We start from the raw sequence: 27,088 nt of genomic DNA, 5'->3' as shown, positions 1-27,088 counted from the left end.
TTTATTTCGATGGTCCACTTTAAACATTCTACTAACTATAAGTAACTTTGCAACTTCATATCAACTTATTCTACTAACCCGAACCCCTAATACCTCACTGTATACTAACAGTCTACTAATACTCTAATGAGAAAGTTACTTATAGTTAATAAAGTGAATTTCAAAATAAAGTGTAACCCATGATGGCTAAAAAAAACTGATACGCTACCTCATAGCTCACAGTAGGTCTTTGTAAAATATTATTAAAAATCTGTTCCCCTGTGGAGTAAATGAATGGGATTTTAACACCCGGCTCTATATACTCAAGGCAACGTGATTGTTTAGCTACGTGCTGACATTAGTTTAGGTTGGGCTCTTGATGTGCGAGTGTTGAGTGAGAATGTTATGAATTATCACCTTAGCTTCATTAGAATTGTCTCTGGATCTTAAGAAGTTTGTTTTGGTGTTGTGATGTTTCCGAGGATGAGCCGTACAGTACGATCACACCCTGAATGCTAACGACTCTTTTGCCAGGTGTAAGGGTTTGGCAACATCAAACACCTCCAGGTCACGGAGCCAAACAGAAATAAGGAACTGGTTCGACACAACTGTGTCCACATTCTGTAATGTATACTCAACCATATCAGTGTTTGATCTGCTACATCAAACTAATTCATCATCTATGGCTGCTCACGCGGCTTCAAACCCCCGGCAGTCATCACTCGTCCGATAACTCACCAGTCTGCTAACTGGGGGGTTTATATCCTGATTTGCCACGGCGAGTTCGAGAAAAAAAATAAAAATTGACATCGGCCGCGATGCAGATTAGAGGAACTGATCTGATATCAGCTTCTGCCGCGCACATGTGTGGAGGGGGAATAACTGAGCCAGGCCCCAGCTGCTGGGTGACACTTCACATACATACATTTCTCTTTGTACAGACCTCTGGAATTAACCCAAACCCACAATGGCATCACATCAGAAAGGAGCGCAGGAAAGTCTGACTTTATTATCCCTCGGTGGAAATTTTCATGCGGAGGGATAAAGCTCTGTAACGGCTGTCTGCTGTTTATTAGGAGCAGCACAAGACAATAGCAGCCTCGGGGAAGGGTCAGACAGTCCGTTCTCGGTGTGTGTTAGGCTTTGGAGGACTGGTCACCGGGAAATGTGCATATAGCAAGCACTCCAAAATACAAATGCCTGCGTAACATCTTTGCTACTATAGTTGAGTGATTGTTTGATTGATTTGTGTTACAGTTTTAAAACCCAAATGTTCAAATCCATCCAAGATAATCCATTTTAAATATTGCCAGGATGTCGAAAAATAACTTTAGCAAACGATTTGTAACCATTCAAGGTGTAAGGTTACATGAGTGATGACCTTTGACCCTCATCATTTTATATGATATGTTATTAGGTTTTTGTTTATGACAACATAAATTAAATGAATTGTAACTGTCTGAGGAAAATTATGAATTGTCTGCCTCTGTTATAGAAATGGATGTGAATGGGATCGAGGATGATTATACTCCTGTTTTTAAATACAAATATATATATATATATATATATATAATAATAATTGCATTAAATGTAGTGCAATGCATTAAAGGTTTATACCCACAATTTATCTTGAACTACTAGAACCGATTTTTATGGAATTTTATCATGGAATGCCAAGAAATCTGACTGCATTTATTTATTTTTTCTTAATATTTTTCTTAATAATAATTATATATATATATATATATATATATATATATATATATATATATATATTTGGGCTGTGCAACAGAACCTAATCGCATCCAAAATAAAAGTTTGTGCTTACATAATATGTGTTTGTAGGCTACTGTGTAAAATTATTTTGTATATATAAATATAAGAAATATTTGCATGTATTAATATATATATATATATATATATATATATATATATATATATATATATATATATATATATATATATATATTAAACATTTATAATAAATTATTTATCATAATAATAATTTATTTTATATATAAATAGAAATATTGTATGTATAAATAACACATTTTTTCTTAAATATATACCGTACATGCATCTGTGTGTATTTATAAATACAAAATAATTATACACAGTACACATATATGTGACCCTGGACCACAAAACCAGTCACAAGTCACACGGGTATATTTGTGGCAATAGCCAACAATACATTGTATGGGTCAAAATTATAAATTTTTCCTTTATGTCAAAAATCTTTAGGATATTAAGTAAAGATCATGATCCATGAAGATATTTTGTAATTTTCCTACCGTAAATATATAAAAAATATGTTTTTGTGAGTAAATGCTGCACAATTGTGAACATAAATGGACAACTTTAAAGGCGATTTTCTCAATGTTTAGATTTTTTTGCACCCACAGATTCCAGATTTTCAAATAGTTGTATCTCGGCTAAATATTGTCCTATTCTAACAAACCATACATCAATGGAAAGCTGATAAACATGTACAGTTGATAAACAAGTAAACATCAATAAATAAATTATTTATTCAGCTTTCAGATGATGTATAGATCTCAATAAATAAAATAAAAATACCTTTGTGACTGTAATTGGTTTTGTGGTCCAGGGTCACATATATTATAAAAAACACAAACATTTATTTTGGATGTGATTAATTGGGATTAATCATTGCACAGCCCTTATATATAATACTAGCAGTTGTCCCTTGTTATTTGTGCGAGTACCGTGAGAGCCTCCCTCCCTCTCTCTCTCTCTCTCTCTCTCTCTCTCTCTCCCCCCCTCTCTCTCTCTCTCTCTCTGTGGAACCAGGGGCCCTGCCTCATCCGGTGGCATGTTCTACAGCAACCCATCGCTCCTGGGATGAAAAGACGATGACCAAAGTATTCGTTCAATTCAACCTCTATTGTTGTTTTGGAAACAAGGAACAGCAAAGTAGTCAAACCATAACATGGTGTATGGCAAGTGTGGATGTGTGTGACTACTGGACTCCCCGACTTGCAGTTCCCAGCAGGGCCCGACCATTGTTGAAGGTATTCACCCAGTGCACTCATGAAACTAGATAAATGGATTAGTTCTTCAGAGATACTGGCGGCATCTTCAAAAAGACAACACCGTGGGGCGGTTCGGAGGGGGGCATGAAGGGGCGGGGGGTGCATGAATGACCTGTTTCTGCCAAAAAGACAAGACAGTGATAAACTTTCCTCTCTCTTTTACACTGTGACAGAGACATAAGCATCATGGGAGAGAATCACTCCTACTATGTGGGAGCAACAGTTTATGTGCCTATAGTAGTTGCATTATTTATTATTCCTTTTTGGATGGCATTTATTTCCTTCATCAGATTTGTTTTGTCACACACATCACACATCATTTTCCATGTCTTTCGTATAAGATTATGATAATAATTTAAACGATTATCGTGATTTTTTTTTTTTTTTTAACCCCTGTCTCATCTTTATTTCTATCCCTCCCACACTTGCATTTCCCTTTATTCTGTTACGTCGTTTTTTGGCTGTCATTTATAGCTCGGGGCGGCATGTGACAGTAGCTGAAGTGTCAGAGTAATTATGGGTTCCAGTCCCGTTTATTTCTCGTTAGACAATTGACTGTACATCAAGTACAGAATGAGTAATTACGTGTGCATTAGCGAATCCCACCCCGATGGCCTCCAGCACTAACCCCATGCTAGTACAGGACAAAAGATATAAATGAAACACCGGGAGGTTATTTCATCTCAACCACAACAAGCGCGCCAAAGGAGATGAAGACGAAATAACGAGGAGAGAGCTGAAATGCGCACACCTGCCCTGACTTGACCTCTGTTTATCAAGGGACACGTTTTTATTACTATAATAATAATCATCATAATAATAGCCTAATAATAATAATAATAATAATGATTATTATTATTATTATTATTGCTAGCATACAATTATAATTCGTTTAAGGTCGTTTCTTGTTAACATTTTCTATGCAGTGCCGAACAGAATTAGGCTACTAATTTATTTCTTAAAATTCGGTTAAGGCGGGATTCGTTCAAAACTGTTAGTACAGCGAAAATAAAAATAATAATAATAATAATAATATGCACTGTTGCGATTTATTTGTTCACTTCTAAATAATGCCGAGAATAAACTTAAAACATGACCGGCCTATATTATTGACCTTTTCGTTTATATTTTTGGTTGTTTAATGTTACTAATATAACTAAAAAGAATAAAAATAAATAAATAAACAAATACATTAAAATAATATAGGCCTATTTAAAAAAATTGAAAAATAAATACAAATAAATCTTACAAAGCATATCTGAGGAGGCTATATCTGAGCCTATTTCTATCACATAAAATCCTCACTGAATATTTAAATTCAGTCTTTTCATTATTTTTGGAGCTTTTTACTATATTTTTTACTCGACTACTGAAATGTAAAAGCAAAACACTTTGATCGTTTTAGTCCAAACAATAGACTACGCAAACGTGGCCCTTGATTTGATCTACTAATGTTATTGGAATACAATGTTAGATATCATTTCTGTATTCAGTATTTCAAAAAGGTACATTCAAAGTATATTCGATTATTTTCTCATCTGAAATGTCTGTAGTTTCATGAAAAAAAAAAAAAAATTTCAGTGATTTCCTGATTTCTCCTGTCTTTTCCCATGTAATCGTGCTGTAATGACTCTACCGATCTATAGAGGTCGCTGCAAGCTTTCATTTATTTGCAATTCGGCAAATTCTGGTTTCCTGCATCAATAGAGTTTTATAATATTGATCTCACAATCTACTGTGAAACTCTTTCAAACACGAGATCACAAAACAAAAAGCTTATAAAAACAATAAAATTAAATACAAATTCATGTAACTATCCTAATATTATATAGCACCTTTTATCCATATATTTATATATATATATATATATATATATATATATATATATATATATATATATATATATATATATATATATATTATTATTATTATTATTTTTATTATTTTTACATACGTTCAATTTGTATCTTAGTTGATGTTGTTATCATTTTTTTGCTTTACATACTCTGAACTGTACCAAAATGCCTTGTATTTGTCTTGTACTTTTTGCATTGTACTTGTCTAATTGAACTAATAATAATAATAATAATAATAATAATAATAATAAATATAGTTTTAAATGGAACAAGAAAACCAGAGGGCAAGTTTAATGTAAATATGTAAGCTATATAAACAGACAATGCCACATCATTCTATATTAACATTTTTTTTTTTTTTTTTGTGTAGTTTTTGAAGTCACAATTTGAACGTTTGTATTTTCTTGATTAATTGTATATATGTCTGAATTGTTGAACTTGAAAATTGAATTTCGCTTCCAAACAATTCATGTCTGTCAATTGTTATACTATTTGGCCACGGTTTAAAACTGTAATATTGTGAAACAAATTGTAATTATTAGTTTATAAATTGTAAACAATATGAGCGGTAGTGTCTCATGCTGATGACGCAGAGAGGCCTCAATCCACACTCCCTCTGTACTGAATGTCACTCTCCTCAACACATTAATAATTTATTATCGTATCGAGTTTTTTTTTTCTTTCTTTTTTTTTCTTTTTTTTTTTCTTCTTCCTCTGACAGATTAGATTTTAACCATTTGATTTTGTTTGCACAGGGCGTTCCCACATTATTACTTAATGATATTCCCAGCTGCTTCGGTCCATTTTCCGCCGCCAGCAGCCATCTGGTCTCTTATTAGCACCTCAATGCATTTGCAGCAGCTCCATTTAACAATTGAATCTGAACACTCCCGCAAAATATTTCCAGATCCATTTTGGGCCTCATGCATCTAAATAACCGACAGCTTTTCCCCGCTTTTAAGAGCATTCGTTATTATAATTTTAGATTATTAATAATTCAATTATATTATGATGGATTTATTAATAAAAATAATAAAATGAAAAAAATAAATAATGAAACGTAACGTCACTAAAACATTTAACCCTTCAGAAAACAAACCAAAACACAAAAAAACCCTCTTTGCATTTGTCTATAATTTCATTTAGTTTATTAGACAAAATATATGATCTGGACAAACTCCGTCAACTCACTATTTACAAATGTGGGTCACCTTAAAGGAAAACACCAACACATAAAGACAAAATAAGCCTACCAATGTCCCACGGTAAGGAAGGGATCACAGGTGTCATTATATACATCTCCACCGGGTGCTAATCAAACTCGGACATTTGTTTTAGAGTAACTGGATGCTATGCTGAATTGATTTCGTTTTCATTGTCCCATTATGAGTGCCATCAGTCCTTTTTGCGGGGCAAATGTCTTGATCAAGCGGAAGAGAGAGCTGTTAGGACCCTCTGTGTTGATTCCTGCTGGTTTCTTGGGCTGTGAACACAGACACACAGACAGAATTGTGATATACTTTCCTTAAAAACATCGAGGCATTTCACTGTTAGCCACACATTTAAACCGCTAATTTCCTGAACGTTATAATAAAACAATTAATTATATGATAACAGATCAGTAGTGTGTCAATACGTCGCATTAGAGCCTTGGTTGTTTGTGCTTTCAAAGCGTTATCGCGCAATGAATTATTTCACATGAAATTTTGGAAAAGCAGCCTGTTTCGGTCTAAAATAGAGACTTTTAATACAATCCTGATATTTACCAAAAAATCCACTGGCGCAACTAATAAAATATAAGTCAAGTCCAAAAAAAAACAAAAAAACAAAACAAACGGTTCTGTTAAAATTGTGGCACTTAAAAGGGGCAAGTTTTCAGCATCACTGCTCCCCCGAGGTTCACTTTCCCCAAGGGTCTTTAGGAAAGGCACACAACCCCGGTGACTTGATAAGTAGTTATTCTCCAGAGAGGCATAGAGTGTGTGTGTGTGGGGAGGGGGATTCGTGGCCTTTTGTCACCGGGAAAAGCACAACTATTTATTATAAGCGCTAAGCGCAGATTTCTCTCTGTCTGTCTGTTAGGAAATCTGTATCCCAAGAGTCTTTCCCGATAAGCAGTTTTAAAAACAACCGTTCGCTGTTGCATGCGTTTCATCTGGTATAACGATGGCCTACTAATACTACTTATAATAATAATAATAATAATAATAATAATAATAATAATAATAATAATAATAAGCACATAATACAAATTTACCTGTCGTGAAGAGGACGAAACGATGACTTTAAAGGTTGCGTGGGTGATTCATTTCTGAGGACATTTTCACGATCTAAGAATTAAAAACAAAACAAAACGTTGGCATTAGATTGATTGGAAATAAAACCGCAGCATTATTGTACAGATTTGTTTTTATCTATGCAATTGTTATTATTTTATTATGTAATTTTATTAGCCTATGTCTTATACACACACACACACACACACACACACACACACACACACACACACATATATATATATATATATATATATATATATATATATATATATATATATATATATATATATATATATATTGAGGGTAACAAAAGCAAAAAACACAACAACAACTACAATAACAATAGGCCTAATAATACAAATAAAAATGAAAATAGCAACATTTAAAATGGCACTGCCACATTTGTGCATACACAGGCCTGTTGTGATTTGTGCATACCTATGTGTTTTGGACTGAGGTCCTCTGGCGCCTTGTCACTGTTCGCGGCTGCCAGGGTCGAGGCCTGCTGCTGCTGCTGTGAGTGAACAGGATGATTATGATTATGATGATGCTGATTGACGCCCAAGAAAGATCGGACGTTCAGGAGGGAGTTTTGGCCCAGAAACGCGCCATTTGTCCAGTTGTGGAACTTCCCAATCTGGCACGTGTACAGTCCGTGGCTGGGCAGGAAGGCCGGGTGTGTGCCCGCGGGAGTGGCGGGAACAGAGGGTGACGTAGGTTTTTGCGAGCTATCTGGACTGGTTGCGGTTTCTGCTAACGACCATATTTTGGGCTTATTGCTAACCGGAACTTGAAAACCTCCCTGTCGGCCCGGCGACAGAACCCTGGTGTTGTTGTTGTTGTTGTTTCCGTCAGACGGCTCTTTGCCGGCAGAAATGACGTTTGATTTGGATTTCTCGAAGGCCTCGTGAGCCTCCAGCGCAAGCGCGCGCCGTTTCTCCCGCAAGCTCTCGAGCTCCCCGCGTTTTTCCTCATCCTCCTCGTTGCTTTGATCTCCGTCGTTGTCGTCGATCTTGTCGATATCTATGCTCTCCAAATCTATTTCCTCTTCATCTTCGTTCTTTTCGGCGTCCCCCTCGGTATCGCTCCCAAATATAATATTGCCATCTTCGTCTTCTTTACTTCTGGCGCCCCATGTCACCTTGTTCTCCTTCTTGAGTCTCCTTCTGGCGTTGGCGAACCAGGTGGACACTTGTGTGAGGGTCATCTTGGTGATGATGGCCAGCATGATCTTCTCGCCTTTGGTGGGATAGGGGTTTTTCCTGTGCTCGTTGAGCCAGGCCTTCAGAGTGCTGGTACTCTCCCGTGTGGCGTTTTTAGGCCTGGAAGGGTCTCCATACTGGAACTGGCCGTAGGGATAGAAGGCAGGGCTCGTGTGGGCAGCAAAGCTCGCAGGGTGAACGCCAGGGCTGTCTTTTAAATCATACTGAGATCCCTACAATGAGGTTGACAAGAGGAAAAAAACAAACAATACATCAGTTACATTGCATTTCATACACACAAAAAAGCGCGCAAAATCATTCTGGATCACGCTTTCAAAATTCCATTTCGAAATTTCACTTTTATCCAAATTGTTGCAAATGTAGACTATCAATCATTTCTTTATTAATCTGACCTCTCCAGAAATCTTGCGAGTTTAGTTTTTGCAATAATGTTTTCCCCCCGACCTTTCATAAACTAATATTTGTTTTGACCTTTGACCAACATTGCTATATAAAAAGCTAGGCCACATGATTACACACAAATTGAAAAATATACTAAATATTACCTATATTAATGGCATTCTGGAAAAGAACACGGCCACATTACTTCGAATCCGATGTGTGTACAATTCAGCATGTATTTAATTTAAGGTTCGCTCGTAATGTACAGGCCTCAACCTATTACCAATGTTATTATTAGCCTATTATTCATATAGAGTTATATGACACGACACAATTATACACTGCAGTGTTTCTTATTAATCGAAGAAAAGCGTTAGGGAAAGTATTTTGTAAGATTTAAATGCGTTTTATATCATTTTAATTGATTTTCCTTGCACAAGAGATTCATGCACATAATGTGGACACAATTTGTAATTATTTGTTAGAGTTTAGTTAAAGACACAACTGATTAATATGCAACTTTCAATATCTCTCTTTTTTCGGAAATGCAACGAGATTCCGCTTTTGAGAAGTGGCCTATCACATTTCATTAGTCAAAACAACTCTTTTTGTCACTTTTATTATCATTCATATTTATAATTTACTATAAGTCACGAAGACATGACGTAGTGAACTGTAAAGTAGTTTCTGAGCCAGAAGGACGTTTAAAACAATAATTCATGTTACATTGTTTCCAACGCGAACCGCAAAGTTCTCGATCTAAACAACTTAAATTATTTATTAAATGTAAATTCAGCTGAATAACAATTATAGCATGTTTTAAATATAGCAATTTGGAAATTTCATGATTCGTGCTATTATTATTTAACACCCGCACAACAATTCTTCAACTCAAACACCGAGCCGGCCGACAAACTTTTATTTTAAAATGGCGGTCGGAAAGGTATTTTAAATTTTGTGAGTGCCAAATCTGCAATTCAATTCTAACAGACTATTATAAATGTTAAAAGCTGTGAGAAACTTCCCATGCACACTGCAAGCTTCCGCTGCGTTAACCTCGCTTGTGCGGCAATCCCAGAAAAAAAATGTTGGCAATCAACACTCGCAGATTAAAAGCAATAAAATGCTGAGAAAAAAATAAATAAAAATCAGTCAGCTTTATAGAATGCACATGTGCTTTTCTTACCATTTGGGAGAAAAGAGCCAAATCGGCGCTGGTGTAAGGCAGAAAGGCGCTGTAGTTGTGTGCGTACGGGTACATGCCCAACACCGAGGACACCGCAGCGGCCGCCGCGGACGCGCTTCCCCCGATCTCTGCGCTCCCTCCGCGGGACGACGGAGTTAACACTCCCGGGCGATCGCCTCCGTACACCGCCTGGGAGGCACTCAAATACTGCGGGTAACCCAGCTGGGGGAAAGACATCTCCCTCGCCACGTCGGAAGCCAAAACAAGGCAAAAAACAAATAGCCCACCAAAGCAAGAAGTGAAAGAGTTTCTCTCTCTCTCTCAAGCAGGACCGAATGAGAATGGGAAATGTTCGTCTTTAAATCTCAGCTTCTCTTTTGCGGCAAGTCCGTCGGATGTGATCAGATCAACAATTGAGCTCCAACTGATGTCTCTGCCCCTAGGTCCTGGGCTGATCTCTCAGATACAATTTGAAGTTGATGCTTTGATTGGCGTCCCAGGCTCCTCCTCGTTGGCGCATGTGGTTAGTGCATTGGCCAGGGCCACTTTTGCACTGTTTGGAGGATTGTATGTTAAATGTTTAGCATTAGAATCCATTCACTGTAGTGTGACAACCTGTCTACGCGATTTTACAGCTGCCCAGCACTGGGGAAATGAACTGATAGGCACGCGGAACTTATTTTGAATGGCTCATAATTCTTATAAACACTGGAGAATTAAAGCAACACTCGCGATGACACTGATCTTCATAAGGTATTGACGATCAAACAACTGTATTCTTTTGAAGGTGCTTTTTTTTTTAAGTGAGTGATTGCTAAAATTGTGTACAGGATTTTACACATTTGGCAAAAAAACAACAACTCTGAATTGAATTATTCAAATGAGCACTGGCTTTATTGTTTTGTTTGAGTGAGCTTAAATAATTAAAGATATGCATTTCCATACTCTAAACCTCATGATTTTTTTGATTTTTTTATCTCCTTTATTCTTTTTTGGTACTGTAAATATACAGTTTCTAATGCATGGACTTTCTATATGTATGCGCGACCACAGCTTAGGAACTTATTTTTCTTTGGTAAAATTATTTGTTCTCGATATTTGCAATCGGTGCAGTAAATGTGTGTCAATTAGTTTAAAACATTATAGCACGTTTTTCTTTTCCATTTCTTTCCTCTCTCTCCCTCTCTCTCTCTCTCTCTCTCTCTCTCTCTCTCTCTCTCTCTCTCTCTCTCTCTCTCTCTCTCTCTCTCTCTCTCTCTCTCTCTCACACACACACACACACACACACACACTTATAACCCAGAGGCACTTACAAGCATACACACGGGGGTGGGGGCGTTGGGGACTTTGTATTTATGTTTCATTGTTAAATACTGAACGAGGTGATGTCGTGAATAATCGTGAGCACTTCATTAACATGCACACAAGCGCCATTTAGCTAACCCCCCCAAAACTATTAATACCACTAATAATAGTCGTGACAGATAAAGGGATCGCATGTGGTCTAACAGTTTATGATTTTAATGTGTGTGCGATAACAATGATCTCACTAATCCAACCACATCTTTACCAAAATGCCCCATCTAAATATAATGAACTTGCAGCTCATCTGTTTTTGCTTAATATAGGCATCATATAATAAACATGTGACGTATTGATATTCTTCAGAAACGGGAGAAAATGTAGACTTCTCTACAAAATGTGATTTTCGAATTATTATAATTTTTTTTCTTTTACATGTTAAACTTTTCTTTACTGTTTGATTACTATATTCTATCATTCTAAACTAAACGAAACTTGTAAATGGAATTTCCATGTTTTATTATTTTAATTCAGTCGAGACATTTTTGATGTATCCGAACCGAGTCCGGCTGTGCTCGGGCTCTTGATTCGCTCCTCGGGTCCAGGGTCCGGGACTCGCTCTGTCATGAGGTCGCTGCTCAAGCGCTTCTAAAGTTGTGCTCGTTGAAAGGATATAGTGGATTTATTAGTTTAACGGCTCAGATGAAGCCAGTGATTGTGATCTGCCCCAGATGGCCGCGAGTGGAGGATCTGTTGAAAATATCTGAGGGCACTGATGCCAATCTGAGGAACACATCAGACAGAAGGAGGAATGGCACTGGCGATAACCCGCTGGAAACGCGCACAGCAGAAGATCATGCAGATATGACAGAAAATATCTCTAAACGACGAAGACAGAGACGTTAAGAAAGGACATTCAATCTTGAGAAATGTGGTAGAGGAAAGAAAAAGTTAGGGGGTGCTCAGTTACTCGCTTTTTATTGAAACATTTAAGGTTCTTTTTAAATGTTATTTAATTAACATACAAAACAAGGAATACTTTGGATGTAAGGTTACACGTAATTTATTTACTGCAAAATGCATTTCGTAGACATGAATGCTCAGTTATTTGAAACAGTTTTTTTTTTTTTTTTTGGAGGTGAGAATCTCAAATTTCCTTTTTCGGATAAATGGGGGAAATAAATTGTAAAGGGGTTGAAGTTTGACCCTCGTCAAACAATGGCACGTGTAATCTATGGGCAATAAAGCGTGTTCACACTTAACTGATTTATGGGGCTTGTTAAAGTCCCATTATCACTTTCCCTGCAACAGCAAGAGACCAATGCAACTTCACTGGATGTTCTCCTCTGTTTAAGAGGATTTATTTAAAAATAAATTACATAAATATAATTTTCTTAGAAACTTGTCTTAATATACGGTATATCTTTTTGTGTGTGTGTGTGTGTTTCTAATATATATTTCTCTCTCTATATATATATATGTGCAATGTGAAAATTATACTATATGCAATGATAGGCATGCATGTATACACGCATCTATAAATTATGGAAAATACACTATGCCCTTAAGCAAGCTCTCATTTTTCTGCTCTTCCTCTTTCATATAATAAACCTTAGCTTAGAACAGTGATTACAGTGGGTGAATTCTGCATATTTCAAAGGTTGAGGTTTTTTTTTTTTGACAGGGAAAAAAATAACATTTTTAGACTTTTCAACCATTTCAAAACAACAACAAGAGGCATGCACACATTTTCATGGTGGGGTTTCACATGCTATTTTATATTCAGAATCTGAAAGATTTCAGGTTTTCTGTACAGTGACTCCGCTTCTGTCTAAGTGTCATTATAACATAACAACTGCTGTCTGTCCATGCTTTCTTCTCCAATCTTCCTTTTCCATTAATGCACGAATGGATTCTCCCGAAAAAACACTATTTATTTCCTTTCAGAGCATTTCTGTCATCTGCATGCCAGCTTCATGAGACAGATCTTGCAGTGCAGACTTCTGTTCGTGTTTGGATTTCATAGAACTCAAAAATCAATGCGTTTCTCAAGCATGTCAATGTACATTCTTTAAGTACAGGTGTAGGGCAATTCTTACAACACTGTGAAACTCATGTAGCACAAACGAAAGCATTCAACTAAACTGTCAACTTTAAACAGCCAAAAGCAATGAGATCAAAGGCATGCGCTGGAGTCTCTTCTCTCTCTAGATTACAGCCCTAACGGTTTGAACCCTTAATGCTATTAAAGGGAACCAGGACATCTCTCCCAACCATGGTTACTGAGTAAATCCCCTCTGGACTCGAAGATGACCAGAGCCAGACTTGAGTCAGCAGTGGTCAAATCAAGCTTTTACACAGAGTTTCAGCACCAACCTAGCATTTGATATTTAGGGTTTTCGGGAGAAACGTTGCAAGTGGACAGACTGAACAGACCCATGATCCACTGTTTGCATCCCAGCTTGTGACGAATTACGGCAGAGTAATTCAGAAGAATAATCACTGCATGACTGGGACATGAATGATATAACTTTTTTTTTTTTTTTCAGCTTGACATATCTCAATTTAATATGTGGCCATACAAATTTTCCTCATGAATAAAAATATGCATGTTTTACAAAAAAACTCTAATCTCTATTTTAATTTTTTATTATTTTTATTTTTTGTGTGAAGAATGTGTTAAACCTATAACTGGATCCATTTTGAAATGTTCCAGTGAACTTCTATCAAGGGTGGAATCATATCTAATGAAAATGGTCCTTCAGCAGTTTTGGGAATGTGTTGAGATTATCAATGTTGGGAAGTTTATCACGTCAGCGTCTGAGTCAGAGCTCTGCTGGACCACACATGATTGTCCCCTATTGTCCTCCTCTGTCTTCGGCAAGTTGACATGAGGTTAAACATCTCTGGTATGCCCCTCTCGCCCAGGAGAGATTAACAAATTATATGTGCTGAAATCTACTCCAGCTAAATTCGGAAGAAAGCAGTTACCACCAACCATCACAATGTGCCGTTCGTTCCCAGCCCACAAATAACATTTATCCAATAACTCCAAATCTCCCCCAACACTGCAATAAACCAGAGAGCAGTTAAATGCCTTATTAGAGTCCTGCACTAGGAATTTGATAGGAATGCTTGTACCACACCCAGGTACGGAAAGAGGGAATTTCAGGCTAATAAAAGACGTGTGTGGAAGTGTCATAAGGCCAGAGTGCAGTGTGTGTGGCTGACAGCACAGCATATGGAACGAGATTTTACCTCGTTGTAGCGACACCTTGGCAGTGAATCTCCTACACTACTGGGCATCTGCTAGTTTGGCACTTGCCTACAAACTTTCCACTCCATCGCAAATTTGGGTCCAAAGTAGATAATTGTTACATTTTCCTGTGACTTGATTTTTTTCTGTGCTTGATCACTTGATTCATTTTCCTGTTCTATTTTTTCTTTTATTTTGATTAGACGACAATATTATATTTTTGACACATTAAAACGAAAACAAATGCAAATATATCAGGTGACTGCACATTCTAAAATACGATTAATGTTTTTAAATCTTTTTTTTTTTTTTGATCTCTGAAAGATCAAAAAAAAAGAAAAAAAAAAAGAAAGAAAAAAAAAGCAGTTTTTTAAGCTGGTCCTAAATAATGTTTGAGAATGTTAGTATCATAATATGAGTATCATCATTATCATCTTAATACAACATAAAATAACACAAAAATGTCAGATTGGGGCATGTAGCCACATTTATATTTATTTATTATATTTTATGTATTTATCATACAAGTTGTCACTTTTTTTGTATGTAAATATACATTTGTGGGATTACAATATCTGTTGGTGCACCAAAATGTTTTGGTAATTTGTATGTTTGTTACATTTTTGGGTAATACTTTATTTTGTAGTGTTATTGTTGCATATGTTACATGCAGTTCATTTAGTAATAACTATGAATTATGCACAATTACATGTAACTAACCCTAAACCAAACCCTAATCCTAACCATTTAGTAAGTACATGTAGTTTATTAATATTACTCAGTACTTAAATGTATAATTACAGTGTAACAAAGACACCTTAAAATAAAGTGTGACCCATTTTTTTGTTATTTTATGAATTTATTTGTTTTCATCATTACTGTTTTGCTGAACTAGGCTTTTGAATTTGCATCTTCCATTGTGAATTTACCAACTTACCAAATTTATGTGTGCGTGTGTGTGTGAGATGAAAGTAGCACAGTAGCTTTTTTTTAGATAAAACTTTTGTTTTAGGTTTGTGTTTATATAGAAATCAGGTTAAAAAAATGCAAACACAAAGTTATCTGAACAAAGTCACGTGGAATGGTATGTGGCTGTGTGTGTGGGTTAATCAGTGTCTTTCTCACTGGATCCCGCACCCCTTGAAACACTCACAGGGTTTTAGGAACGGCAACAAAACCTACTCCCAGCCACCCCAGCATGCTCACATATCAAAGGCTGGCCGGGGTGCTGTCCATCCCAAAGGGCATTGTCAATGCTGATTAGCGGGAGGGTCACCTCTCTGATGTGATTGGCTACTGAGAGAAAAAGAGAGGCAGAGAAATGTGAGAGGGGATGTTAATTGTTTTGGCTCTTTTCTAAGGAAAACATATCACCATGTGATCTAGTGGAGGTTAAGTACCCTCATTGCCACAGGGCCAGAGGTAATTAATAGACAGAATGGCTGTGTTTATGTGCATTAGTCTTTTATGGCTCTCTCAGTTGTAATGGTTTGTTAAATGGAGGCCTCCTCTCACCACAGATTGCAGGCTGATAAAAGACTTCAGGTGGCCTGTGTTTAAATCTCAAGCACGTCACTTAATCCAAACGAACACCTCGACAACGACGTCAACGCTGAAATGTGTGAGCAAGAGCAGAACTAGGCCACCTTTTTACTGTCAACTTCTGTTGAAAACTTAATGAAAATGATGATTAAAAATGATTATTACGTAAACAGTTTTGTATTTGAATGGAGGTTTTGCAGAGATTATTTTGCTTTAACACTTGTATAATCAATTCATTTGAGTGAATGTTGCACAAATTTCCCTTAGGATATTTATTCAAGCTCCCCAACCCATGTACACTCATAACACACACACACACACACACACACACACACACACACACACACACACACACACACACACACACACACACACACACACACCAAGTTCCCTCACCCATGTACACTCATAGAACACACATACGCACACACACACTCTCTCTCTCTCTCTCTCTCTCTCACACACACACACACACACTCCAAGTTCCCTCACCCATGTACACTCAGAACACACATACGCACACACACACACTCTCTCTCTCTCTCTCTCTCTCTCTCTCTCTCTCTCTCACACACACACACACACACACACACACACACACACACACACACACACACACACACACACACACACACACACACACGCCAAGCCCCCCAAACTATGTACACTCATATAATACACACACACACACACACACGCACGCACGCACGCACGCACGCACGCACGCACGCACGCACGCACGCACGCACGCACGCACGCACACACACACACACACACACACACACACACACACACACACACACACGCCAAGCCCCCCAAACTATGTACACTCATATAATACACACACACACACACACACACACACACACACACGCACACACGCACACACGCACGCACACACGCACACACGCACACACGCACGCACACACGCACACACACACGCACACACGCACACACACACAAAATCATATAGAGCAAGCAAATTATGATTTGTGTGTATGCAGACTTTGATATCATGTTATATTGGGACAGAATTTGAAGGAGAGTTACACTTTTAAGTTTGACATTGATATTTTATGTCTTAATCTCCTTTAATGAAATAAATAATGTTTTAAATGAAATAAACTTGCACTAAATATACGTTTGCCTATATTTATTTATTGTTCGCTTTATTTAATGCTGAGAAAAAAAAAGAAAAAAAACTTTGGATTGCTGGCATTTCTTGTGTTATTGCTTCCTTAAGATGAATAGCTTGTTGTGTTCCTCACTTGTAAGTTGCTTTTGATTAAAGTGCCTGATAAATATTTAAATAAATGTAAATGTATCCTCTTCTTATCACAGACATCCATACACGTTTCACTGCTGTGTGTAATTTATACAAAACAACCTCACATTAGTATGTCTTCACATGATCAGTTTTAATATGTTTTCAAAATCATGCAGTTATCAGTGTTGTCATATCTTTAGATCTCCAGGTCCTTTGTGACGTTACTGCAGACCCGTGAACTGTTACGATCAAGCATCTAATAACCAGTGAGCTGCTAACATGTGTCTCCGAGTCCTATAAGGCATGTTAAACAAACGTATGGATTTCTTTCAGCTCAAGATTACTCATTCACCTTCAAACACAAAGGGATGCACTGGACTAAGTCAGCGTGCCTCATTGAACTGTCAGCATCTACGAAGCGGCTCGCCACGTACAAGGTTACAGAGCGTGAGGGCACAGAAGGGGCTGGCAGGTACGTCCTGGCAGAGCTTGTTCCTTCATTCTGCGAGCGGGAGCGCGACGTGTCACTTTCGTTCAGGCCTGAACGCTCTCTGGCCGAGAGTCCGGGGTTCTGGAGGTGCTGCCCGAGGGGGTGGCAGGTTGCATCCCCGGTTTTGTATCAGCTCCACGTAAAGGCGGCATTGATCCCAGCTGAAAAAAGCCATCTAAACAATGAGGTCCAATAGCAAGTCCATTTCAAGGGCCCAGCTGATTGGAGACGGGTAATGCCGGCATTAGAGATACTCAGCTGGGCCGGCGACTCGCGGAGCACACCATGAAATCTCTTGTTAAAGTAAGAAAAATAGTGTTTGCTCAGTAATTGAACAATTTTATTTTAGCCCCACTGGCCCCGGCGGCCCCCGCTCCTCCTCCCGCTTCTGTGCTCCCCTCCCCCTTGTCTTTGTGTGAGTACCCATCAAATCTGGATCGATCCTGCAGTGTCATTGTGTAAGGGGGTTATTTATGTGGGCATCCAATCTCCAGCTGCCGTTGTTTTCGAGCGGGGAACAAGGCCAGAGATTTTGTTAACAGCGAAAAGAACATCAGAGGAGACACCACGGCCGAAGCTCCGGCTCGCCTCTCGCGAAACGAGCGCTTTCACAGCCGGTTAGTCTTTAAGTAGTGGATGTATTGAGTTCATCCTCGTGAAATAGACAACTAATTTAGTGTTTTCTCTCTCCATCTACATGGATTACAAGAGGCAAATGAGACGGGGCCGGGGCCCCCCGCCCCAGCGACCCCCCGCTCCCGGCCCGGATCCCGGCCAAAGCGAGGCTAGGCCCTATCTGCCGGAGAAATGAACGATCCTATTTATGTTAATGCATACATGAGCGTTACACAGGTTTTCCCATGATAAGGCTATAGGTTAATGAAATGCTCATTTCATTCTAGCAGTTGTTTTCTCTGTGAAGTTCCGATAAGTAGCGAACCAATGAAGCCTGTAATTACAATCTTACAGAAACCCGGCCAATCTGTATATAAATCTCACCATCCAATTACAAGATGTAATAATTTTGCAGTCAAGCTGGTAATGAGGTCTAATACTCATGCATGTGATAATCCCCTCTGGATGCTGACTCTATCAGATGTTAGCTTTGTAATTATGTGAGCAAAAAATCATTATTTCATGTTCAAGTAGAAAATGAGGTTGGTGGGAAGTTAATTTTCTCTATGCTCTGTGAAGCGTAGACAAGAATTTAATGATTTAATTACAGTTGTTAGCCCTTTTTTGCGAGAGGCTTAAATCGAGCTAAGCGTTTTTCATAGCCTGACATCAAGAGTCTGGGAACATCAAAGATTGCTACGGCGCGCACAAAGTGACGGGCCCAGGAATTTCCAGGAGCACCCATCTCCTTGGAATTTCGGGAAACGGTTATATCCTCATCGCCAAGGTAACTGCGGCCCCAGGACACAGAGCCGCCAGATAAAAGCAACATCAACAAATATTAAGCGCTCGGGCTTTCTCCGCCGCTCGCTAATCCACTGTATGTGAATTTGTCATATCAGATTACTATGACAGTCATGGTGAGGTGGAGTGGAAAGCATCCACCCACCTCAAAAGGACAATATAGTTTTCTCTCCACCCTTCTCGGCATTTCAAAACGGCTTCTGAGTGCTGTCTGTAGCCCTCTGATTTCCATATATCCTTTATGGAGGAGAGCGAGCAGGCGAGGGAGAGAAACAGTAAATACATTCCTCAGAGTAATCCCTAGAAAGGGGAATGCTTTTTGCCAGTGGAAGAAAGCGCTTTGAGCTATGTAATTCAACTTCACAGCGACACCAGCTACTTGTTTATTCAAGGGTTGGGGAACGCTGCTCCGCTCCCTTTAACAGGCCTCTGTGAAGACTGCCAAATATTTAGCCTGTCCTCTCCTGCCTTTCATCTGCTCCCGCAACTCGACGCTCGAGATACTTCTCACCGCTCTCCTTACAAACTTCTGCTATGATTTGAATTTGACTTTGCAATAAAGGGTATACGCAGTCTAAAGTCACTCCAGGCACTTTTTTGTTCAATGACACCACAGAAGCCCTGGGAGACATTTGAAGCCTTTCACAACTCCAGGTTTAGGGGGGAATATTTGTAAATGACTTGTCTTTGGTGGTTCGGAGAGTCTGAGAAATTAAGCCCCACAGATACATCGGTGTGCAGGTCTTTTTAAACACTCCAACGCCTCTTGAAATCTCCAAAGGTGACAATTGCATATCCCAAGGCGGAATAGAACAGATCCTCTGCAACAATGGCGCGCTCTCGAGTGCCTGTCTCTCCCTTGGCTCCCGCACTTCAGGTCCCTGACCTTTAAATCTTTTGCCCTGATTTCGGTGCTTCAGTGCGTTCTGTTAAACAAGAAGTGTTGTGACCCATAATTGTGGGCAGGCTCTCAGCAGGTTGGGAGAGCTCTTTCCACCAGAGTGTCCGGTCCGGCTCCATCTGCTGCTGTCTTGCGCTGGTCCCACTGGGAAGCCCGGCTAATTTTGCAGTCAATTAGCAGAAGGACGGCTTTTGTTCTCTCGCCGTCCCCAACGGACCGCTGTGCCAGTCTGCTGCGATCTATGGACGCTGCATTCAGATGGTGAGGAGGGCTGTTTTTCATTCTCCACGGCCTCTCCAGTGCCGGGCCCTCGCTGACCCCTTTGACATTGTTGGCCAAACGCTGTCGATCGCAGTGAGCCGCACGGAGGCTTGAATGACGAATGTGAGATGGACAGAAAGTGTCTGGGTTAAATTCAGCGGTGAATAAAAGGCATTAGAGGCTTCATTAGCTGAAGGATTAGATGTCATAAACCCCTCATGGGCACATCATGAGCAATGAGTATGTTTAAAACCGTTGGATTATCACTGCAATAGACTAATTCTGCACAACACCACTGACATGAGACTCTAATGTGCTATAACCAGAACAAATCTCTAATGGTACATGGAAGAAACTCTATTCAATTTCCGTCAAGGCAAATTGTTTGACATTACAGTTTGATTAACATTTTGCACACAAGACTCTTAATATATATATATGTATAATTGTATGTTCCTATAAATAAATGATTTCTATTTATCAAATAATCCTGAAAAAAAATGTATCACAGTTTCCATAAAAAGTATGATGCAGCACAACTGTTTTTAACATTGATACTAATCAGAGCGTATAAGCGTATTAGAATGATTTCTGAAGGATCATGTGACACTGAAGACTGGAGTAATGATGCTGAAAATTCTGCTTTGCATCACAGGAATAAATTACAGTTTAAAATATATTACAATAGAAAACAGTTATTATGATATTGCACCATATTGCTGTTTTTTAAACTGCAGTTTTAGTGAGCACAGGATACTTTTTTCAAAAACGTTAAACATCTTGGCAACACTTTACGTAAAGCCTTTTGTATACAATGCACTTTTAAATACATTATTTATGCCTTGTAATGCACCTTATAATACATTGTATGGTCTCATGAATAATTGTAACCACAGATATATAATACTCATATACTTATATACTTATATATTATATATAATCTATTCACTGAACACACCTTTAGAAAATGTGCATTTAATGCATTAAAACAAATGACAAACAAACATTTTTAGATGTAACAAGGAGTCTGCAAATATTATAGTGCATTTAAACTTTGGTTACAATTATTTATGAAAAGATACAACGCGTTATAAAGTACATTATGACTATCTTTATAATGCATTATACATAACAGCTTAAGTAAAGTGTTACCACAATTTTTACCAAACCCAAACTTTTGAATGTTATTGGATGTTTTTGAAGAAATTAAGGAAACACTTTATTTCGATGGTCCTTTGAAGTAACTTTGCATCTACTTACTCGAATTAGAGTATTAGTAGACTGTCTGCTTAATATCTGCTAACTCTGTATTTTGATGCTCCCAAACAGACTATAAGCAACTTTGCAACTGCATGTCAACTTATTCTAATAACCCTAACCCTAACCTAACAGTCTACTGATACTCTGATGAGAGTTAGTTGACATGTTGTTGCAAAGTTACGTAGTTACATAGTTAGTGACATTTCTAAAGCGGAACATCGAAATTAAGTGTAACTGAAATTCACTAAATAAATCTAAATTTAAAGAATAAGGTCTTATGTAACAAGATATCGTATTGGAGGAATTATAAAATGGGGGTGCTTTGTAACCTGTAGATGAGGCACTGCCTCACAAAGTGATATACATCTAATGTACATTTATAGATAACACTTTATTTTGATGGTCCCTTTTGAACATTCTGTCGACTATAGGTAACTTTGCAACTACATGTCTGCTAACTATTTATTGTGATGATCCTCCAACAGACATTCTACTGACTAATGTAACTTTACAACTACATGTCAACTTATTCTAACCCTAACCCTACCAGTTTACTAATACTCTACTAACACTCTAATGAGAGTTAGTAGACATGTAGGTGCAACGTTACTTATAGTCAACAGAATGTGTTAAAGAGATCACCAAGATAAAATGAAACCCATTTATCTGCCAAATAATCAAATCTACCAATTTAACCAATATACATTGTAAGTAAGCAAATGCCACATATAATTATGTCCATAAATGGTTTACTCTGATATTTAAATACGGATTACGGTGAATGGTGGGCTTTTGATTTGACTTTCTAATAAAGCTTGGGGTCCTATTAACAATAATCCTGTGTAACACTATCACATTTGAAGGAATTATAAAAAAAAAAACAAAAAAAAAACCACTTACCAAATCTGCTTTTGTAAACTGTAGAAGAGCCACAGCACATATTGATATATCTTAAATATAAAATAAATAGCTTTTACTGCATTTGTCAAATAATTTAAACCCAACAGATTATAAGTACATGTATAATTATGTCCATCAAGTGTTCATTCTGATATTTAAACATGATTCATGGTGAATAAATTAACTTTTTATTTTTATTATTTGACTTTCTAATCATTTCCAGAACAGTCTCGTGCAACACCGAATCATATTTTGAGGAATAACAATATGGGAGAGTGCCCTGCACCGCCCCGTAACCTGTAAACGAAGCGCTGCCATTAGCCGGGAGTTACAAATGAGGTTTCCATCCACTCCGAGCTCTTTTTTTGATAGATGAAGCACCCTGTTGGTCTCACCCCGCAGTCCTCGGCGCAGCTCTACCTGGCCTCTCGGTGCGCTACCTGTCTCAAGTTAATAAATCATTTTGGTCCATAAAATATTCAAGGTGGGTGGGGAGGGTTCGAGGTATCAGGCAAGCAGGGCAGGTTAAAGAATTTCTTAAATTTTTATAGCGTGACAGCCTGTCCCGCATAAGCCCCTCAGCTGTCTCATGTTCTGGGGCAGAAATGATCCTCTGTGTCACTCTAATAGTCTAGAATTACACTTGTATCACTGTCACTAGCATATGGGGATGTGTATACCCCCTAGGCCTGTGCACCCTCTGCTTTCATGGCATTTAAAATGATAACATTTGGCCAAGCTAGTTTTGACAGAAAAAGTGAAGCTCTATTCTCTCTCTTCCCCCTCCACATCGGGCGTATCGGTGACAAAGACAGCCACCAGGGGCCTGCCAGCGAGCGGCCAATCATCAGGCTTTTTACTGGATAATGATGGCGGGGCCTGACTCTGTTAATAAGGGCCTGAGCGCAGAGGGAGAGCGGCATCAGAGCTGTTCGGCTGCCATTCACTTCATTATATCTCTTATTATAGACCACTCTCTGACTCGCTCTCGCTCTCTTCCACCTGATAACATCAGTGAAGCTAAAATGCTGTGCCATCCGATGTGACGTCGGGCTCGTGTTTTCCAAATGAATCGGATCGAGTCGCTGAACAACAGAGGATTTCTGATAAATTCGCTTCCCTTTTTTTTATATAAGGAATCACAATGCATACAGAGTAAAACTATTACTTGATTTGGTAACACTTCCTTTTGATGGTCCCTTTTAAACATTCTGGTGACTAGAATTAACTTTGCAACTACATGTCAACTAACTGTCATTTGAGTAATAGACTCTGCTTAAAGGGATATTCCACTGCTGGAAAGATGAATGTGTATTTAAATTGGGTCATTTATGTAGTAGAAATGTGAAATTATTTTAGAAGTTGGTGCCTTAAGACTTAAGAAAATGGATCTTCATGGGGATGAAAGACAAAAACTCCCAGAATGCACTTGCTCCGCTGCCCTACGAGGCCACTCCCAAGCCATGCCTACCGGTTACAGAGGGCAGTATCGGAAGAAATGATACAACTAGGCTACTAGTTGACTCGAAACTGAACAGACGGCGTTTTATCGTGAGATCCCCCTACGGGCGGGTTGAACACATGCAGAACGAGCTCCTCCTACTGGCTGTAGTCTCTCGCCTCTGGACAAAAAAGCCTCCGATGACACAAAATGAAGATTTTTGCGACATCTGAGGTTTTTTTCCAGACACACAATACAGAAATCTCTCGTCTCTGGGGGACATGAGGAAGGGAAGCACGGTCATTCGAAAATACTACCGGGTTTCTACTGATACAAAGCTTAATGCTAATCGTTGAAGTATCCCTTTAATATCTGATAAAACTTTATTGTGATGGTCCTCCAACAGACATTCTACTGACCATAAGTAACTTTGCAACTACATGTCAACTTATTCTAACCCTATCCCTACAAGTCTACTAATACTAATACTAATACACTCTACTGAGAGTTAGTAGACATGTAGGTGCAACGTTACTTATAGTCAGCAGAATGTGTTAAAGGGACCATCAAAATAAAGTGAAACCCTTGATTTTCCATCATCAACACAACACCAATCTTATGGAATAGGACATCCAAAAACATTATTTACTCACTGTCTAACTCGTATGATGTTATTAATTTCTGTAGAAGCACAAAATAATATTCAAGCAGCTCTTTCCAAACGATACCAAGCTCAAAAAGCACCATAGAAGTAGCTAGTCTGCCTTGTTCATGCGAAATCTTATGAAGTAATACCTTTGTGAGAGAAACTGACTAAACAAATCTAAGCCATATTGATTGACAGACTCAGAATATAGCGCACGAGTCATATGGACCACAGGATAAACTGTCTTTATATGAAAAATAAATACATAAATCTGAATCTCCTTTGGTGTTTCACCAAAAAAACAAAAAAAAACATTTATATACATTACAGGCCAAAAGTTTGAAGTAATTGAGATGATTGTTGTTTTTGAAATAAGTCCATTATGTTCATCAAGGCTGCATTTGTTTGATCAAAAATACAGTAAAAACTGTTTTATATTTACACTGTTTCTCTTTGAATATATTTTAAAATATTTGTATATTCTGCCCTTTAAATGATATTTAAAGGTATAGCGGAGGATTTTTTTACTTCCGGGTGGATCACCTATACTATTGGTCCTCCTAATTGTCAATCATTCTGGTGAATCAATCAAACTTATTCAAAAAGTGGAGAGGGCGGGTCTTATCTAAAATTCGGAAAGATCCTCCACTATACCTTTAAATATAATATATGTTAATGATATTTAAAGATAAATATTTTATTCTTTTTAATACATTTTTGTAACATTATAAACATCTTTACTGTCACTTTTGATCAATGTAATGTACTGTATATATATATATATATATATATATATATATACAGTACATTACATTACATTACATTACATATTACATGATGTAAAATGAATGTGCTGCTTCTGGGGTATCCAGGCATTATAAAGGATAAACTGCATATGAAATAGTGATGGCCAAGCAATTAAGCCTTTATCATTGCTGTGTCTCTCCCTCCCCTCTTCTTTTTCCCCTCTCTCTTTCCCCTGGACTCCCCCTCGTCCCGTTTTCTCTCACTTGAGCAGACTCGAGCAGTGTGACGGAGTCCCTCTGGATTTGGGCTCTCAAGTTGTTAAAGTGGGAATCAGCAATCTCTGCTTTTTATACCAGCAGGGAAAGAGAGGGAGTGAGAGGACAGAAGCCTGGAACAGCCCTTCCGTTATTGAGCTTGAAGGTTCAGGTCCCGGCGCTTGTGGGTGAGAAACCCCTGCTCTCGCACTATTAATCATTATGTGACCCTTTAACACCTGCTACTAACTCTCTGCCTCCAACTGCTGCCGTATTGATATCATTCCCTGTTGATTTCTTCATTTTCCGACCCCAGCCAGGACTGACCCCTTTGAAATTCCTCATAAATGTCAGTAATTGTGCATCAGAGTTCAATGAATTACTTTGGCTCGGTATTTCTCTTTTTTCTGTCTCCCATGCCCCATGCCCCTCGCCCAACACGCACGCACACACACAAACACACACGAGCACACACACACACACGCACGCAACTATGCGGCAGAGCCTCATGTATTTTGATGATATAAAATATGACCACATTTACATGCAAATAGAAGTTTGAGATTAATGGGGGAAGCAAACAGTGAAAAAAGGAGGACCGCATGGTAATATGCCATTATGCTGTTTAAATACATTTACCCGTGTTTGGAAGCTGAATTAGCATGGTCTGAGCACCAGGAAATCATGTTGGTCTGATTGCAATTTTGTTTTCCAATTGATCGTACAATTTCATCAAGTTCAGCTGTCATTTCTAATAGTAACCCAGGTTTACTGACTAAATTGAAGATTTTCACTGTGGCAAAGAGATCTTGGCAGAACAGGTGAATTAGTCTGTTTTTTTATTTATTTATTTTTTTGTTCTTTTTCGCCTCGGCCCATGACACAAAATTTAAAATTCAAATATTCCAAACATGTTTCCCGTGCGCATTTCAAGCGTGTCGATGCCAGTTGGCAGTCACACACACAAACACACACACTAATCATTGTGTTTTCATGTTTTATGGGGACTTTCCATAGACATTATATTTTTTTTATACTGTACAAACTGTATATTCTTTCCCCTTACACTAACCCAACCCCTAAACCTAGCCATCACACAAAACTTTCAGCATTTTTACATTTTCAATAATCACTTAGTATGATTTATAAGCTGTTTTTCTCATGGGGACAAGACAATTTTCCTAAAAGGACAAGTATTTAGGATATTTCCATCTTTGTGGGACATTTTGTCCCAATAACGTAGGGTTTCCCAGGACCACACACACACGCACATGCACACGGACACGCACACACACACACACACACACACACACACACACACACACACACACACACACACACACACACACACACACACACACACACACACACACACACACACACACACACACACACACACTCTCATCATTGTATTTTCATGTTTTATGGGGACTTTCCATAGA

At 38.3% G+C, this 27,088-nt stretch overlaps 2 protein-coding genes across 4 annotated transcripts in view; one reads left to right on the top strand and one right to left on the bottom strand.

Moving 5' to 3' along the window:
• Positions 1 to 6,016: 6,016 nt before the first annotated feature.
• Positions 6,017 to 10,389, bottom strand: irx1a (iroquois homeobox 1a). Of its 2 annotated transcripts, XM_082150405.1 has the most exons (4): positions 9,961 to 10,387; positions 7,609 to 8,605; positions 7,149 to 7,221; positions 6,017 to 6,374 (listed from the first exon to the last, which is right to left on the bottom strand). In XM_082150405.1, exons 1-4 carry the CDS (start codon positions 10,195 to 10,197, stop codon positions 6,317 to 6,319), a joined length of 1,365 nt encoding a protein of 454 aa, XP_082006531.1. In that variant the 5' UTR covers positions 10,198 to 10,387; the 3' UTR covers positions 6,017 to 6,316. The 2 variants fall into 2 exon arrangements, with proteins under 2 accessions (XP_082006531.1, XP_082006532.1); XM_082150406.1 differs by lacking the exon at positions 7,149 to 7,221 and having other exon boundaries at positions 9,961 to 10,389.
• A 152-nt stretch (positions 10,390 to 10,541) lies between these two features.
• Positions 10,542 to 27,088, top strand: part of LOC309484221 (uncharacterized protein) — a 45,111-nt gene continuing 28,564 nt past the window's right edge. For both annotated transcript variants that reach the window (XR_014200737.1, XM_082150513.1), the window contains exons 1-3: positions 10,542 to 10,713; positions 17,661 to 17,799; positions 25,664 to 25,834. Coding sequence is in view for 1 of the 2 variants with exons in the window: in XM_082150513.1 (XP_082006639.1) it covers positions 17,696 to 17,799; positions 25,664 to 25,834 (275 nt within the window). In the remaining variant the exon portion in view is untranslated. The remainder of the gene's footprint in view (positions 10,714 to 17,660; positions 17,800 to 25,663; positions 25,835 to 27,088) is intronic.

Source organism: Leuciscus leuciscus (genome assembly GCF_965113295.1).
Source record: "Leuciscus leuciscus genome assembly, chromosome: 20".
NCBI classification, from domain to species: Eukaryota; Metazoa; Chordata; class Actinopteri; order Cypriniformes; family Leuciscidae; genus Leuciscus; species Leuciscus leuciscus.
The sequence above is the reverse complement of the archived record's forward strand: the minus strand, read 5'-3'. Positions and strand labels throughout refer to the sequence as shown.